We start from the raw sequence: 18362 nt of genomic DNA, 5'->3' as shown, positions 1-18362 counted from the left end.
ACAGTTTACAAGCATGAAAACTTCCCAATCACCTGTTGTTATTGTTATAAACAGCCTCCTGGTGCTTCGGAGCTCATTAACTGTTTAATAATTGTAAACAAAGCCACCAAAGATTGAGAAAAGATGAACTGGTTCATAAGTACAGTACTTGCGTAACTGCTTCGTGAATCTGACCCCAGATTGCCAGAATGTCCATTCTCCATGCTGCAGGATGCCTGAATGTTGATTCCTCATGCTATCAGGATCTCCATTCACCATAATGCTAAGCTCCACACTGCAGGCTGCCAGAATCTACCCCCAAGCTGCAGGCTGTCAGGGTCCATTCCCAACAATGCAGGCTGTGAAGATCTCCACTTTCAATGCCGTGTCAATTGTTCAGAAATTAAAAAATAATTTAATTGGGTTATTACTCCCAAAATTATATACTGTATACATCAATGGTAAGAGATTCAACAAAATTATTATAAACCCAATAATTAAGCTAAACTAGACTTATACACCTGAACAGTAAGTTCATGTTATGTTTTCTGTCCTTACATATTTTCTTGGATCATTGGTTATCCTGCCAAATCTGCCCCTGCTGCCTGAAGGGATGCTAATGTGGTCCCATTGCTGCATTAAGAATGCAGCTTTAAATACCCAAAACTTTAACTCAATTATACCACACACACACATTTGATGACATATGACCAGTCCTTAAATCATGACAATCAAAGTATTAAATGTACATTTCGTAAGTGCGCATGTGCAGTTGACACACACTGAAATTATCAAGAAATCACTAAGCCAGTTTGACTTAAAGTACAGCACTTCAATGAGCAACAATAAAAAGTTCAGTAGTTTTTAAATACTTCTCAAGATGTCTGTATGAGAACAAAGACATCAGGTCATCTTAATGAAAAAGGTTCGATTTGTTCTGCAATCGCTTAACAACTATCATAAATTATTGTTATGAAGCATAATTTCTAATCCTGAAAATGAGGCACTTCAGCCATGAACATTTTGTGAAAGCGGCAGACATCGGCTAGTTTTGCATGGATTAGCATGATTAAAATACTATACAGAAGGTTCCAATTCAAGCCTTATGCAAAGTGCTTGGACTCTTTATTGAAGATTAAGTTCAAAGGAAATAAGTTGTATATTTCGTACCATTGCTTTTGGTTACATTGTTATCTCATCAGATTTTTTTTAAACAATTTTGTCATTCTTGTGTCAAAATTTCCTAATTCTTGAATATGTTTATAAATTAATTAGGTTAGTGTGGCTAAAGCAACTATTTTCTTTTTTTCACATTTTTTACACTTTACTAATACAGTATACTTTACAAATAGTTTTGTCGAGCATTGCACAAATAATACATGCTTGTCCTTAATGAAGTCCTATTCCTGCCAGCACTTCACATCTTGTATGAAGTGGCAGGCCATGGTGCTGATACAGGAAAGCGGCAGTAAAAGGTTAAAACTTCTTTATATTGTACTGCTCCCATCTCTGTTTCTCTGATGCCTCCTAGTTTCCAAGTAAGTAAGTAATTATCAAAAGAAGGCACCAAACCGGGAAGGCTATGTATCTTAGTTTCCAAGAATATTGGAAATAGGATAAAAATTATAAAAAACATTGTAGGTAAAATATTTAACTTTATAAGAACACAATTTTATTTTTACACTGTACAATAAGTGCTGCATAATAATCTATTTTATATGCAAAAGTTATGTTAAACAACATAGACTTAAGGAAGATCACCGAGTGTGTACCAAAATAAAAATGCATTAAGTCGCTGTTAGTGTCCCTCTCCGATGAACCATAGCTGCATTGTACAGTTAATACTTTAACAATGATGATCTGCATAACTATTTTATAATTCATTGGTTTAATACCCAAAATAAGATTCAGTTTATAAATATAAAGTTGACTTGGAAATATTTGATTTAATATAAGAGCCAATCTTGGTAAAATATTACAAATAAGAAACTGCTACACCAAACTGGAGTCCCTGATTGGGTCTGTCACCCCGTTGGAGGAGGAGTGGGATGCAATAGTTAAGCTCGACTCTTGCAAAACCACCTAGACTCATTGCTAATCCAGCACCATAAGACAAACGCATGTCACGGACAAGCACCTGGAGATTCCTTTTGTAGTCATCAGCTGGAAACAAAAAGAAAAGGTTAACAAAATCAACTATCAGTCTATCTTTCCACCAAACCATTAATCAGTCCATCCATACTAAATTTCCAAACAAATAAATATAATGGAATAGATTTATAAAGCCTTATGGTAAAGCTAAAAAATTATCTTTATATCACATTTAGTAGAATTAGAGAATTAGGCTTCATCAAGGCTCATATAATGTGCTGCTTCTCTTTGCTTGCCAAGATGATTTACAAGCGAGCTATCCATTAATTTTTTCATTTAAATATCAAATTTAGTAGCACATTAATTATGAAGGCTTTATAAATTAGTAAACATACATTTACTTTCCTGTAATCTTTTAAGACATCTGAAGATTATACACAGAGGGAGTATGTCTAAATAACAAACCATTTCTTACCTTATTATGCAACTACTATGAGTACTTCCATTCCACTGTTTTTAAAGCCTGGCAATCCTAGACTATTTTATAATAGAAAGCTGCTAAATCTGCTAAAATTTCAACTAATGTATATTTCCTCAATAATGTGAGTTTATATGCGAGAAACATGTAAGTACAGTATACCACCCTATTCGGGAACTTGTTATGTGAGCAATATCAAAGCTATCAGATTCACCAAGGATTTCATTGAGGGATAAATGATCCCTAGGGACGGTAGGAAAGACATAATATTCCAAAAATTGGGGCATTCTACAAGGAGGTGCATGACTAAGTAGGACAATGCAATTTGGACAAAAGTGAGTAAGTAGGATTTTGTTCCATTAAGTGACCATGAGTTAAGCAAGTGTGACCGATATACAACTTAGTCAAAGCTGTTTCCTATTGCCTATTACAATGGTATGAGCAAGTCCAAGCGAAAACGAAACATGGTTGCCCGAAACACAATATTAATGGCTTTAGGCATAATATACATACTAGCTCTATCTAGAAATCCAACATAGTGTTTGTAACTCATTTTAATTATTTAGGCAAAAGTACATACAAACATTATTATTATTGAACAAATCCAATAGGAGCCTTGTTGAGGGTTCAAACCTATGCGCTGGGTGTTTCCAGGTGCGCTCAAGTCGACTGCACCATGATGTGGTAAAAAGAATTGCAACCTGGAGTACTACAGTACTGTGCCCACAAGGAACCCAAGGCTTCCACTGAACCCTAACTGGGATTTCATACATTATCCCCCCCCCATGCACTCAGGGCTCTGTCATCAGTAATTCTACATACCTGTACCTCCTTAATACACACAGAAATCACATTAGTGTGTTATATCAATGGACAATGTTCATTGATTTTTTTTCAATTTAATATGTAACAATATTCTTAGTCTTGAAAAGTATCCCATAAAATCCTTCACTAAATCTTAGTAGTACAAATTTATATGGTGTCAGATAACACACACATTCATTCAGGAGAAAGTTGTAAAATGTAACTAAAAAAAATTACAGGTAGTCTGATTATGCGAGATCCATAAAATTTAGTCTGCTGTACTTGTAGATCACGTGTAAGGAATAAGAAGGAACCATGCACTAATAATGACAACGTAGACTTTCTGACAAATAATATGTAGCCTTTAGTTGGCTTCCATGCTCTTCATTATTATTTTTTTTTTTTTACTTACTCAAAACAAAGTCACCAATATTGCCAGTATTAACGAAGGCATGTAATCTGAATTTGTCGCTGATGGAGCCTCGATTCAGAAGTGGCAATGGACTGTATGCATGTATAGCGGCAGCCCAAAACATCTGTGAAGGAAGAGTACTTGCATTTCAGTGAAAGATGCAATTAAAATTTTGTATTATTATCAAACATGTGACTTTTCAATCCAAAAAATATTGCAAGTTATTATAATATATTGTTTAGCTATAAATAAGCAAACAGTTCCTTACCATTCTCTCAACCATTACACAAAAAACACAAACACACCTACATCCATAAACCCAGCATTGAAAGTAATGAAATGCCTCTTCCTGGTGCCCTGGTGGCTCCCTGAAGCTTATCTTGCCGAGATTCCTCCATACTAAAAGGTCACATCAGTCACAGTCCTGTTTGGCCTAGTATGGGCCAGAGTCAGCACTTGGCCCCACTCATAAAGGAGCAGGGAGCAAGTAACAATTTGCCACCCCACTGGAAAAACCTCCAGAAAGTCAGCAAAGCTTTACAGACAACTGTAGGGTTCACAGAAAATGAAGCCTCAAAACTGCCAAGCAACTCTGCAGACGATTCACACACAACAAGGATATCATTAAAACTCCTTGAAACTTGTTAGCACCAACTACCACTACTAGGCAGCCCAGCCCCAGCCCTCAGCTGGCTTCCCATCTTAAGTTCTGGAGCTGATGAACAACCCCCACCATGAACTAAGCAAGCTGATGTTTGGAGCTGGGTTTGTAAGGTTTTCTAAGTAGTATTCTGTTTTCATTAGTTTGTCTTTAAACTGCTGAGGATTGCCTCTGGTGACATATATAAGAACAATAACCATATTTAGAATCTCTTGATTACCTGCACTTCAACCATATCATCTGTAGTATTTAGCAGCTCAGTATAGATGAGTGTGTGTGATGTACAAGCTGACCCCACCCTGTAAGCTGCATTTCCTGTTATATCTAAAGAGATGTACTCCAGTATCCATATTTCACTATCATAGTAATGTTCGTGTGGGGGTTTCAGTTTGGGCTGCAAACCACTGCATTTGCCTCATTTAGGAGGCCAGTAATAATGTGGACTTTGTTTGAGTTGCATGCATATTTTTTTGCAAAATGCATGAATAGCATTTAAAAAAAAATGAAAAGCTGGAGTGTGTCTGTTGAAACATTCTTTTCTATTTAATGAGCTCTAACAAAGTTCTGGTGTGAAAATTTGCAGCTTTTGGTGAAATACAGGGCGATTGTATTTGCATGTTCCATATGTTCTTCCTGATATCCCCCATACTTACATACACCCCATATATAATATCGACAAGTTCTGGATTCTACTTTTTTTTTTTGCTTCACTTGGCACGACTCCATTGAGCCCTCATCCAACACCTGAGACAGGAAGGTGTCCTCTCAAGGAGAAGGCTTAGAACAAGTGGATAGTTGAAGAAAAATGCCCCCAAACCCCAGAATGACCAGAAGGTTCGACCGCCTTCGCCAATGATGTGGATGGGACTACCCCCTGGTGGAGACAAAGTCTCATCCCAAGATGAACCCTGACCCAACCCCCAAAATCCTCAGAGCTTTGAATCCAAAATGATTATTCTGAATCCTCGAATTGAATTCTGAACGAGGAATCCAAAACCTACACACACACACACATGAGATACATAACAATTGTCCACAAATTTTGTTATTCCATCCTTTAAAAATTAATTTCACTATGACTGACCCCTGTATGTATGTTCTAATCTAAAATGTTGTATTGTTATTTTTCCTGGAATAACTCCTCCCTAACAAAATTCATGATGTAATTCACAAGAAAGCTGTTCATCTGATCACTTGACCTCGCATATAAGCTTGAATCACAGGCTTGCTGTCACAAAATTGCTTCTCCTTCCCTATTTTATTGGTACTACCAGCCTTCAGGAACTTGCAAATTGCATTTAATAAAATGGATCATGCAAGTCTTGCAATGAAGCTGCTTCTCACAGCTATTGTCTTTATCTCATTATACAGCTATCTTGAGGGATAGACTATCACTCAGTGTTTTCACTGACACCTTAGTTTTTTACCTTTCAAGAATTATCTGTGAAGCTTATCTTGAAAAATTTTATCTTTGCATTTGCCTATTCTAACATTTTATACTAACTCTTCATTATCAAAGATCCAAATACTGTAATAACATTGATTAAAATATATGAAAGATACCTTTATAAACCACAATAAAAGAACAGTTTACCTCTGCACCTAGTGAACAACCATCACTATGAGGCCCAATGCCAGCCATTTCAAAACCACGAACATTCATGGGTCCACCTAATACAAAACGGTCAGTGATGCAATGTGTCTTGTTGTTGCGGAGTGGTAATAGGTGGCCTGCCTGGAGAGATCCCTGGATCACCTGTAAATAATTATTACTTAAGCAATTTTCTTAATCCCTTTCATCTTTTTTTGCTCCTTGCAAATGTCATTTGTATACATTGCTTTCAGCTCTTCATATGTATTATTACTTTTAGCTTTTCAAATGTGTATATTACTTTCAACTCTGAAGTGTATATATGAACTTTCAATCCTTCAAATGTACAAAATATTGTCTTTTTAACAGGAATAATATGCTGATCAACACTGCATTAGTGTTTCCTTTAACAAAGCTGCTGCTGGCCTGCTCCCATCTCTTTAGCATGTTTCCAGCAGCATGGCAGTGAAGGCCTGGTCTCAGTGAAAGGCTTAATGTTGAGAGGTAATTAGTAAGCCAGGTATAAATGGCTAGGAGGCAGGGAATAAAGAGCTATATCTCACTTCCCCATAGTCACTAATAGGTAAGCATTTATCGAATCACAAGAATGGGCTGCATTTACTTGTGTGGTGGTGCTTGTCCTCTATGATCCTGCTAAACATGGTAAGTATTATGAATGAATGTGTGTAACTGTGAACATTTTTAACGTCCTCTTTAGTTATCTATTCAATTAAAGTAAGAAACAAGGTGATGATTACTGAATATTGAGCTCATTTTTTTACCAAAAGAATACACAAAATCAGCTTTTGTATAACTAACAATGCTTTGATCCCCACATATCTTAAATATTATTACAGTAATTATGTCATAAATTTTAAAACTTATATAGTATTGATACACTTATTTTTTTTTTGTATACACAAGGCAGACTAAGTCAAGGCAGTTTTATATAAGCCGCTTTTATTTGTGAACTTGTCTCATAGGCAAGTGGAGTGGGATTTGTTCTAAGGCTAGAAATAACTTATCTAATCAATTCTATTGTATATGGTGAACAAATGTTTAGGCACACAAAATTAAATGCTCATGTTAACCATAGCATTGTGGTAATAAATTATTATTCAATCTTTTCCTTCTTCTTATGACATGATAGATTAATCACTTGTGAACATTTTTGTGGATAAATTACAAATAAATGACAATATATTATAATCAGAAAATCCTAAAAAAGATTATAAACATTTTGATTTCAGAATTCTCTTTTTCATACTTTTTTATAAATGAAGAATAACTCACCAATTCTTTTGGCAGAGGGACATTTACTTGCAGATCTAACTCATTCTTTAAGAAACCAATATCACCTCCCAAGCCAGCTAGTTCATTCTGAAACAAAAATATAAGAATGTATAAAATGAAATTTTAATATTACAGTACAGTAAGGTACTTTGAAAGCATTCACCTCAATCAATTTTTCCTCTGACAAAGCCAACATTTTTGCCACTTCTAACTTGGATGACTAGCTTTTCTGAACCCACTGACTTTCCTCTGGTAAATTATATCTCTTACATTTTTATCTTGGCTAAGTTGGTTATAGAAGTCCTTCAAATATTAAACATAAACAATGTTTATAGGCAAATGGTGCAATACTCTGTCAAAGGCTTTGGAAATATCCAAGGCTGAGGCATGTGGTGGTGGATATGGCAGACTGGCTCCATACTCACAGCCATCTACAGAAAATGGTGGATGATGCCAATAGTTTTAAATTGCTCACTTGTCACTGAACCAAATAACAGTGCAAAGTGGAGTCATCAGCAACATAAGAGACTACATTAGATTTCTTGTGAAGATCATTGATGAACAATAGGATAAGAGTAAGAAACAAAACAGGACCTTGTTTTAACACCACAGTTGATGGAAAAAAGAAGAAGAGGTAGATGGATAACCATTACCAAGAGAAGCAAAACATATCAGAGAAGCTAGAAATAAATGCAAAAAGAAGGTGGAAAACTAAAGGATGCAACAATTGAGAATGAGTTGAGCCACATTTTCTCAAAGGCTTAGGAAATACTGTATCTAAGGCTATGGCAAAATATTCACCATTCCTGTATTCATAAAGTGAAATCAGTCATATATATGGAAGAAACTTGGGAAACCAAGTAAAAACAGACCTTACAGAAAACATGCTTGTGGATCAGAGATTACAACTCTAGGTGTTTAAGAAGATTTTCACTAAGGAGTGATTCAAACACTCAAGATGGCAAAAGCAATAGCAAAGGAATGATTTAAAAGGGGTTAAAACACACACACACACACACACACTTCTTCTGGACAGATTGACCTAGAATGTTTGCAAGAGGAGGGGAAAGTTTAAGAAAGCATGAACATTAAAATAAGCAAGCTAAAATAGGCGCAAGCTCAGAGGAACACCTCTTTAACACGACAACTATTCCTGGCTGTAGAGACCTTTCCTCTCGTGGTTACTCTAGCACCTTATATAACCCTGCCAGTGCCTAAGAGTTATCCTACTTGATTGTTCATTATATCTAAAAAAAAAAAAAAAAAAAAAAAAAAAAAAAACACAGGCTGAAACCTTAGGAAGCAACAAAATGTAACAGCCCAGAAAAGGAATATGAACCAGAAACAAAAAAAAAAAAGGGAAAAATTTGCTAATTTTTTTTATTATACTATACCTTAATGGTGAAAGCAACACCATCTGTTGGGAACACTAAATCATCTCTTCTATCGACAAAAAGCTCATGTCGAAGAGCAGATTTCAGCGAGTGCCCAGCTTGTTCACGAACAGCAAATGCAGTGGAGCGAGACAGACAAGTGATGTGCCGCCAGGCTCCATCAAGAACCAGTTTTTGCTGAACCTGTTGTGGATTTTAGTTACTTGTTAATCAGTCCATATAACTGATGCACCCTAAATTATAAATTTATGTAGGCATATATTTATACACATGAACATTTATTGTACTCATAACAAGCTATATGTATGTACTATATTGAAATTAGAGTGTAAGTGGTATTACCATGAGGGTTTAGGAAGTGTTCCAGTCTTGTGTGCTAAACATTTGGTTAGTAATCTAGATTTTATTTTTAAGTTTCAAGTTACTATGAGCTACATGCATGCAAATTTCAGTAACTAAATATCTGGAAGGAACACTCATGAAATATCCTACATAAGCTCCTAATTTCAAGCAGAATTTTTGCTAATGAGAGGGTAATGGATGGGTGAAATAGAGGAATTATTGGAGGTAAACTCCAACCACAAGTTCAAATGTTTTGTGACGACCCATGGGGCCAGGAATATACTATAATGGATGGCTTTATAATTAAGAGGAAGGGTCCTGGAGTTGCACCTCAAGAACAGTAGTCATCTAAGAATAAACCATGAGGAACTCTGCTTGCCACTTCCCTCCACACTGATATAGATTCAAATATTAATCATACCAAACCTAAAAAATAGCTTTAATATAAAGCATTTGCCACATGAATTCAGTCTGAATAGATTATGACCATGTAACCAAAAGTTTACAATATTGTACAAATATGAAAACTGTACGTACACTGGCTGCTGAGTTGAAGGCTAGTGTGAGCAAGAGACCACGGTCAAGTTCCTTGTAACCTGACCAAGGTGCTTCAGCTCCTTGTTGGTACACGCTGCTTGTAAAACTGATGAAAAAATTATGACCAACAATATTAAAAAATTCTAACAGTCTCACTATGGATTAAAATGTTTCCCTGAGAAGTTGAAATGTCAGTCTCAATACATTGGTTCAGTAATAAACAAGAGGAATTTCTACGCGAGCGGCTGAAACAAGATTACGTCAGGGAAGGAAAGTGGCTTTGGTATGAAAGGGCTGCCTAAGAAGAATAAGTCAGGAAGATGGGTGGCCAGAGGGGTACCTTTTCCTTGACCTTTTTACAATACTTTAGCTTGATTTTGTTTTATTTACTGTTACTCTGTGTTCTTTTATCGGGAAATCAAGTATCCATAACCCCCACTTTACCTTTTAATTATTTGAACTTTATTTTATGGACTATCATTCCATGATCACATTTAACATAGGCTTTTAGAAAACTATGTTAAATGCTTTATATAACATTTGCATTTTGATTTTCTTCTATTGTTCCATGATTTTGTAATAGTGGTTGAGTAATTGTAAAAGGCAGGATTTTCCAGGAAAATATAAATGTTGACCTGAGTTGTGTAGATACTTGTTCTCCATAAAACAGAAGATTTTATTCCTAATCACTCTTTAATGATGTGTGTGTTGTTATGGCAACAGTTTGCTACCTCTCTTCTGGAGAGGAGCTTTTATCCGGAAATTGAAATACTTTTGATATCTCACCAGTATGCAAGGTTTTTCTTCATATAACAATAAATACTCTTACTGATAACTTGCATTTCTTCATAAATACGGAGTTCCAAGAGTTACAGCCCAGGTCCGAGTGCATGAGTTTACCGTCAACATTTTTATCTTTCAAAGTTTGCTAGGTTTCTATCGGTTATATTGTTACAGCTGACGATATCATTCACGAGGAATCCATCAGGATCTTTAGCTTTATGATGTTAATTGGGGTGTTAAACACCCCCATTAACATGTCCATATGAATGGACAAGATAGTAATAAGATTTATATCACAGTCAATATGTAACGGTTACCTAAAACAGCTCCAAAACTTTCACAAATATGTATGTATTATAGGTTTGTATCCACAAAAGTCTTCCAAGGCATAAATAAGTAGATTTTATTAAAACTAAACTATGTATGTCAGTAAAGAAGTTGAATCTTTGTTAGAAGCTAGAACTGGTCTACTTACAATGATCATCAACATGTAATCATCATACCACATCTGTTTTCATGGTGCAGCAAGGCACCCACTCACAATAAACATGAAAGCATTATATATAAATAATGTGTACCGATTCCTAATGACAGCTGTATAATAATTATTACAAGAGTACACTTTTAACAAACTATGATCATACAATATAAGGAGCATGTTTATTAAAGCTAAGCCTAACTGAAAGGCAAGATATAATCCAGACTCATTACTTCGTTAATGAAAATTTCAGATTTTAATGCAAATTATCTCCCATGATTAATGAATATAATTTTAACTGCAAATATTTGTATAAAAACAATAAAAAAATGGTCAAACTTACACAGTGCTAGCCTCATTATGGAAAGGTTTAGTAAATGTAATGAAAAAGGAGGATGACTTCTTTGTGCCATGGGAGTATTCGCAGCTCAGCTCTTCACCACGGCCAAATATGTTCTTTAACATGCCACCTGTTGAAACTGAGCCTTCATTGTTCCCTATGCTGGTATTTGCCTTGGCTCCCCAAGACTTCAATTCCCGCACCTCAAATGTCACCTGAACAGATATTAATAAGCATTAAAAACTCTTCATAAAATTTCTGTGGTGTTAAGTCTCCACCATTCTTTAGGGGTACTGATGTTTCTGAGACAAGGGACAAGATTTAGGAGTTCAGTAGTAGACAAATCATTCCTTATGGTGGACTGCAGTCTCCTATGGACTTAGCCAGCATTAAGAGTACGAACATATTTGCTGACTGAACAGGTTAGAAGAGTGAAGGGACCAACAGATGCATGCCAAATAGCATCAAATTCTAGAGACTGGTGATCAGATACTAAGTGCCACGTGTACAATTGATAGAGTAATACCTATAAAAGGTATAAAAAAATTCTGTACATCATAATAAATATACATGTTCTGTATTGTCCAAACCAAATGGGTCCAAACCAAACTGAAACATCGAAATATCAAAACACACCTTTTCATACAGTTTTAAAATGAATTTTTATGGTAACTCTTAATATGACTCCAATCTCGTTTATAGTGACTTTCATAAAGAGGCACAATATTACAATGCCTTTGGGAAAGCAATTGAACATATTTAAAACGAAATTCTATGGTTCACTGTAATTTTGAGATTTCCCAGTTTTCATTCATTAATATGAGTACTTTATCCTTGGAAAACGAGATTCTAAAGATAGGGCATGGGAACTATACTAGATGTAGTTAAAGCTCTTTACAGACATAGTTATAACCCCACTCCTGTGCCAGGTAAGTCCACTACGGGCTCACCATAGTCCGTTCTACTTGGAACTTTTTGTTCCGAGTAGCCGAATCTAAAACAAAAACCGTCTCCAACCCCCTTGCTGTTACAAACCTACAAATTGTTAGTAAATAAATGATACACTGTGGAAAATGAGGAACGTGCTCAGTACTATAACCTGAGAGGAATTCTCCTGAGATTTCCTTGCATCAAGCCAAAAAGTAGCGATTAATTGTTTTCAAGAGACGTTTTACTTTCAAGCAACATATACCATCAAAATGCCACAGATTTGGACTGAAAATCTTTATACTCTTGTGATTGTAAAACCAGAATGGTGACATATACTGTATTACATTCCAGTACCAATGTAGACATACCCAGTCACAATCCTCATGGATTTTCAGGAAGTGTGGTAAAGATGCTCATGGAACCACTGCTGAACATGGAGGACACTAGGTTTCCACTTTAAAATAACACATGGAGTCTGTGGCACAATTGTCACACATGACTACAATAAGTATGAGATTGGTGTACAAATCTGACATAATGGTAGGCACTGTAATGTGTATGAAAATGCAAAGTGGACCAGGAAATAGTTTTTTTCCATCTTGTGGATGTAATTGTTGCAATGTGCATTTGGTAAAATCGGGCAAATACTAGATAGGCTTTGCAGTACACAAGCCTTGTTACATACCAGGTAGAAGACTTTCAAAAGGTATACCCTGAGTGTGTTGTCTCCAAGTACTCACAAAGAAGACAGAAAAAGCAAAAATCAGTACAGTATGTACCTAGTGCACAAAATGAAACGTTGCCTTGTGTGCCATTGACAATTATTGGGAAACTATTTAATGCTAGGTGAACAGAGGCATCAGCTAGGTGAAAGGAAAAATGCCCAAATGACTCTCTCCTATTGTGCTACAAACAAACTTGGAACTTTAATGTTGCAGACCAACTGCACTGACCACTACACTGTAGAACTTATTGTGAAGGTTACAAATCAATTTCCCTACCTCGATCCCATCCTCAAGAGCGTCTGGTCCATCATAAGTGTCAATGTAAACTCCAACATCCTTAAAACACCCTAAGTTGGACAATCTAGTTCTGGCTTCATGTATTTTCAAAATCACCTGCAAAAGATGTAAAACTTTAGACCTTCTAGCTTTAACATAATTTTTACCTAAATCTGAAATGAACTTTCAATAATAAAATGACCATATGAAAGCATATAACTATAAATATTTTACAGTACTGTAGTTTCTGTAATATACTGTACCACAAAACACTAATGCAATATACAGTCATATTTTGAGCTATTCTACTTGGTTGTTCCCTACCGCAAGATCCTGCTGACCAATGGTTAGTATCGGCTAAATTCAGAGCAGGTCAAATTTCCATACCGAAAGGGCTGTGAATTTTTCAACTATTTCATTGCAATAAATGAGAATGCTTGCTTTGTGAAACAAAAAAATAATAATCATTTAATATGGTAAGAGAGTTTAAAAAATTGAATTGAAGCAATATATTTCAACATCGCCAAATGGTTGTGCAGTACTGCAGCTTGGGCCTGGAACCTGCAGCCATTTGGTGGTGATGGAGGAAAACATCACTATGGTCGATCTGAAAGCTTTATTTGTATTAGATATGTATATTGGATGTTTATTCTATGAATAAATCTGCAAAGCATCAAGTGCTTCTTGTGCCACTATAAAACAATGTTCTTATTTACTCCATCTATTTTATTAAGTGTGAACTAAATAAGAATATGCAGTGTCAAAATGAGCTTCAAGGCATTTTCAATCCATAATGCATTTGAAAAAATTCTGAAACTGAAATTAACTATCTGTATTGAAAAATTACCTCATACTTACAGACTGGAAGTCTTGAGCACTAAAGACATCACGCACTGTGTTGATGACTATGTCGTCTTTAGTGCGTGCTAACCCATCAACATGCACACGCTGGACGTGAGCCTGAAACAAGTAGCAATCATTTTCAGATTATTTTCTATACAGTACTTGAAATGCATATTAGAAATGTAAAACACCAATTAGTATTAAATACTGTACACACAATTGAACATCCTCAATAATTAGACACGCCTGAAGGACAGCAGTTGTGACTTTCACACCGGCGCCTAGTTACACGCGTTCACACCGGCGCCTAGTTACACGCGTTCACACCGGCGCCTAGTTACACGCGTTCACACCGGCGCCTAGTTACACACGTTCACACCGGCGCCTAGTTACACGCGTTCACACCGGCGCCTAGTTACACACGTTCACACCGGCGCCTAGTTACACGCGTTCACACCGGCGCCTAGTTACACGCGTTCACACCGGCGCCTAGTTACACGCGTTCACACCGGCGCCTAGTTACACGCGTTCACACCGGCGCCTAGTTACACACGTTCACACCGGCGCCTAGTTACACACGTTCATATTGGCATGTAGTTATACATGTTTATATTGGCGCCTAGTTACACACATCCATATTAGCTCCTAGTTATACATTGAAATCAGCTTCTAGTTACTATCATTCATATCAACTCCTAGTTACACATTCATAACATAATACTGTAGCACAGATGATTGAATTTTAATAAGTTCTTGACTCATACATTCTGTTTAAAGATATTTATCACACAACAAATAAAGAAAACTCATCTCATTTTTAATATATTATTCTACATTAATAAATGAACATTTGACAAAAATTAAATATGAAACTTCATCACTGGAAATAAGATACTGAAGATAAGCCACTAGAGTATGGTATTAAATGCAAAACACTATACAGTACTGTACTTCCAATGATTATTCTTCTACTACCGAAATATTAACAAATTTAATTAACCAGTATATATTTCACATTCCAATAAAAGGTGTTCACACAAGGAAAAAGGGAAGAACAAAACCCATGCACAGCAAATCCTTGAAATCCCACCTTAAGAAACTTCATCTTCATTTGCATACCATGAGCCTTTAACTTGGCTAGTTTATCTCTAATCTTTATAAGCTTTCTTTCCCTCTCTTTCACTTCAGTTTTTAGCTGAAAAACAACACATTTACTGTATCATCTCAAAACTCTTTAAATGTCATATTCATTAGATTAAATGTTAACAAGATATTGCATACAGTACAGTATATTTCTCTCACTGAAGGATAATATTAACATGTACCTTTTTTTTCAGACTATAAAGTGAATAGTACCATTGTCCATTATGTCTACATATGTACGATGGTCTACACAGTTACCAAAAATACTATCTAAACAGGAGGATAGGGTTGATGAAAGAACCCAACTGACAACCACTCTCCATGATACTTAAAGCAGTAATATACTGTAAATCAATAGGCCCAAGCCGAAATCTTCCCGATGAACCAGTGTTAGTTTTTAATTTACTGTATTAACTTGCTCCTTGGAAATTACAGTACTGTATTCCCACCAGCTTCTTTTAAAACTCCAAATGAATCACAAATATCTTGCCAATTGACAGAAATTTATCTTCCAATCTTATCCAATTTGTGGCAGCTTCTCCAGACCTAAGAATGGAGTAAATTGAACACTTCTGGCCCCACTGGGTAGAAAACAAAAATTATGGATATATCATCTTACCTTCAGAGCCTGAAGATCCATTCTGCTGCCCTCACTTTCATCTGTCTCTGGACTCTGAAAATTATGAGATATTATGAGATCTATTTGACCCTAGTATAACAATACCTGTATATGAATAAACACTTTCACTCGAAGATACTTACATTTTAATTATTGTAATCTGAAAATATATAATGTACATATAACAATTTATAACCACAAAGGAAAAATCAAATAGGGAATTACGTTAGCACATATATATATAATACATGTATCACATATATACATACCACTACCATCCACAAAATTGTTATGGGGTGCATAATAAATTATCTAAACTAAACTATTGAATATCCACTACACTGAATGTGTATGTAAATCACAAAGAAATTAACATGTGATGAACATTCATCACAATGTGACAGTGTCAGACCATGAAGGAAGGAAAGGATTTTTTTTTTTTGTTTACCAAACCGATGGTATCTAAAATGGTTATACACGATTCGACCAGTTCCCCACTATTCCTAACCACTGTCCCATCCCAAATTCTTATCCTGATCCCTTCCAAGTGCTATATAGTTGTAATGCCTTGTCACTTTCCCCCAATAATTCCCTCCCTACTAATCTAACAGAATACTTTAGCTGCTGGAATAAAAGAAATACGTTTGGCACACCATGTATAATAACTACCAAGCTATTGTACCATTACCTCAGTAGTATACAACCCATTTGTTTGTTCAGTCGTCACTGATGTATCTAATTGTCACAAGTTTCAGTAAAGTGTGTACATTTATCTACTAATAAGAAAATTAAATTCAAACAAACTAAGAGCCCAGCTGTGTGTCCACTACAGCTGTCCTCAGGTGGTGACCTTGCTGGAACCAGCTGGCAATCGCATCCCTCATTATAATCAAAACATTATTGTGAAAAATCCCTCTCCAAGGCCTCCACTAAACATGGATAATTCTTGCTCCACATTCCAGCGTCACTTTAGAGAACACTTCAAAGCGAGGAGATACGTCTCCTATCTCACCTGAGGAGTGCACAGGGGAGGCTGAGGTGAACACAAGGTGTATTGAGCAGGTCAAACTACTCACTTTTGCGTGGACGGTGCCCATTGTGAAGGCTCATGCGGTCACCCTCCTGTGTTTACCTCCGCCGGCCGGCCCAGCTGACTCCTCACTCATGCCACAACACTCTGGGGGAAATATCTTACAATACCATCTTTATTCCATCACAAAATAAGACTAATTATTAACATAAATATAATTATCATCTGTAAATGAACGTTTATATTCATAAATTATTTATTTTAGTAACTAAATGCGTTTTCGTTAAATCAAATGATATAATTTATTGGTAACATTTTTATAATTTATTTAATTGATTATATAATTTTGCTCCTGTGGCGAGAATCTGTAATAAGAGTAGTGGCTATTCTGGCTGGTGTTGTGACAATCACACATTAATGAAAAAAAGTAAAATAAAGTAAATAAGACTGCCTATGTCCTCTACTATGCGAGAGCCAAAGGTGCAATTAATACATTATACAAAAGCTGTACGAGTCTACCAACACCTGGGAGACCAAGAGTAGATATTGCAGCTGAGAGCAGAAGTGTGCTCTGATCACTGGACGTTGTGTTGTTATAGATTCAGCTACTCGGGACAAGTTCCAAGTAGCACGGGCTATGGTGAGCCCGTAACTTACCCGGCACAGGAGCGGGCCAAGTAGCACGGGCTATGGTGAGCCCGTAGTGGACTTACCTGGCACAGGATTGATTGATTGATAAAGATTAAGCCACCCAAAAGGTGGCACGGGCATGAATAGCCCGTAAGTGGTGGCCCTATTTAGTCATTACCAGTATCAAGAGCTGATACTGGAGATCTGTGGAGGTGCGACTGCACCCTGCATGACGGGAGATGTCTCCCCCGTCCTGGCACAGGACGCTGGTGAGTGACCGTGAGTCACTTATATATGGGCCAGGCCGTCAGAAATGGCGCGAATCTTGTAGGTAACCATCGACCGGCAGTTAAACAAGCGGTTAGCAAGAAAAAGGGTCGTGTTCTACTTTTTTTTAATTACTTACTAAAAGGGGTACCCAGTGGTGGATGGGATAGCCTCTCTCTCACCCCTATTCCACCCTCTTCTCTCTCCCTCCCCTGCCCCTTTTTCCAAACCATTCCCTCCCCTCTCTTCTCTTCCCACCCCACCCCCATCCCACCCCACTTTTTCTCCCTCTTCCTCCCCATCTCCTTTTCCTCTCTTTCCCATCTGGGCTCTAACCTTGAACAGAAACAGTTTCATTCAAGCTCAGGTATGTTTATTGAGATAGAAAATACATCCCAGGACAGAGTAACTTAGGCTATTTCTACCCCCTTTCCATCTAATACTGAACTCACCTTCATCACTTTAAAGTGAAAAATCAAGAGATTTCCCCAGCCATCTTTCACTGGTTTTGTGTGTGTGTGTGTGTTGGGGGGGGGGGGGTTACTATTTTGCCTTCCCTCTTCTTAATAGAGATAACAGAACTGAGCCCAGCCAGGCTATATCCATCCTGTATGCCAGATCATTTCCCCTGCAAAGTTGGGTGACACTAACCCCAAGCATCTGACCTCCAACCTAGGACAGACAGGCATTTTCTCTTAGATACGTTTAGGTACACA

At 36.7% G+C, this 18362-nt stretch overlaps 1 protein-coding gene across 6 annotated transcripts; it reads right to left on the bottom strand.

Annotated features, from left to right (window-relative positions):
- Nucleotides 1-1634: 1634 nt before the first annotated feature.
- Nucleotides 1635-17575, bottom strand: LOC123772413 (sorting and assembly machinery component 50 homolog A). 6 transcript variants are annotated; one of them, XM_045765536.2, is made up of 13 exons: nt 17558-17575; nt 16796-16896; nt 15720-15773; nt 15048-15152; nt 13973-14074; nt 13115-13231; nt 11187-11398; nt 9583-9688; nt 8704-8886; nt 7310-7396; nt 6020-6181; nt 3765-3888; nt 1635-2142 (listed from the first exon to the last, which is right to left on the bottom strand). In XM_045765536.2, the coding sequence occupies exons 2-13, from the start codon at nt 16814-16816 to the stop codon at nt 1955-1957; spliced, it is 1461 nt and encodes a 486-aa protein (XP_045621492.1). In that variant the 5' UTR covers nt 16817-16896; nt 17558-17575; the 3' UTR covers nt 1635-1954. The 6 variants fall into 6 exon arrangements, with proteins under 6 accessions (XP_045621492.1, XP_045621494.1, XP_069181963.1 ...); XM_045765538.2 differs by lacking the exon at nt 15048-15152 and having other exon boundaries at nt 17558-17573; XM_069325862.1 differs by lacking the exon at nt 17558-17575 and having other exon boundaries at nt 16732-16813.
- Nucleotides 17576-18362: the final 787 nt, after the last annotated feature.

The sequence above is a fragment of the Procambarus clarkii genome, chromosome 17 (assembly GCF_040958095.1).
Source record: "Procambarus clarkii isolate CNS0578487 chromosome 17, FALCON_Pclarkii_2.0, whole genome shotgun sequence".
Lineage (NCBI taxonomy): Eukaryota > Metazoa > Arthropoda > Malacostraca > Decapoda > Cambaridae > Procambarus > Procambarus clarkii.
The sequence above is the reverse complement of the archived record's forward strand: the minus strand, read 5'-3'. Positions and strand labels throughout refer to the sequence as shown.

Excerpts from the sequence above, each read along its gene's own strand:
- LOC123772413 (XM_045765536.2), bottom strand. The coding sequence starts at position 16,816 with ATGGGCACCGTCCACGCAAAA. Across the intron at positions 9,689-11,186 it reads CATAATGAGGCTAGCACTGT|TTTTACAAGCAGCGTGTACC; the intron begins GTAAGTTTGACC and ends TTTTTTCATCAG. Across the intron at positions 2,143-3,764 it reads TATTGGTGACTTTGTTTTGA|CTGATGACTACAAAAGGAAT; the intron begins GTAAGTAAAAAA and ends TTTTGTTTCCAG.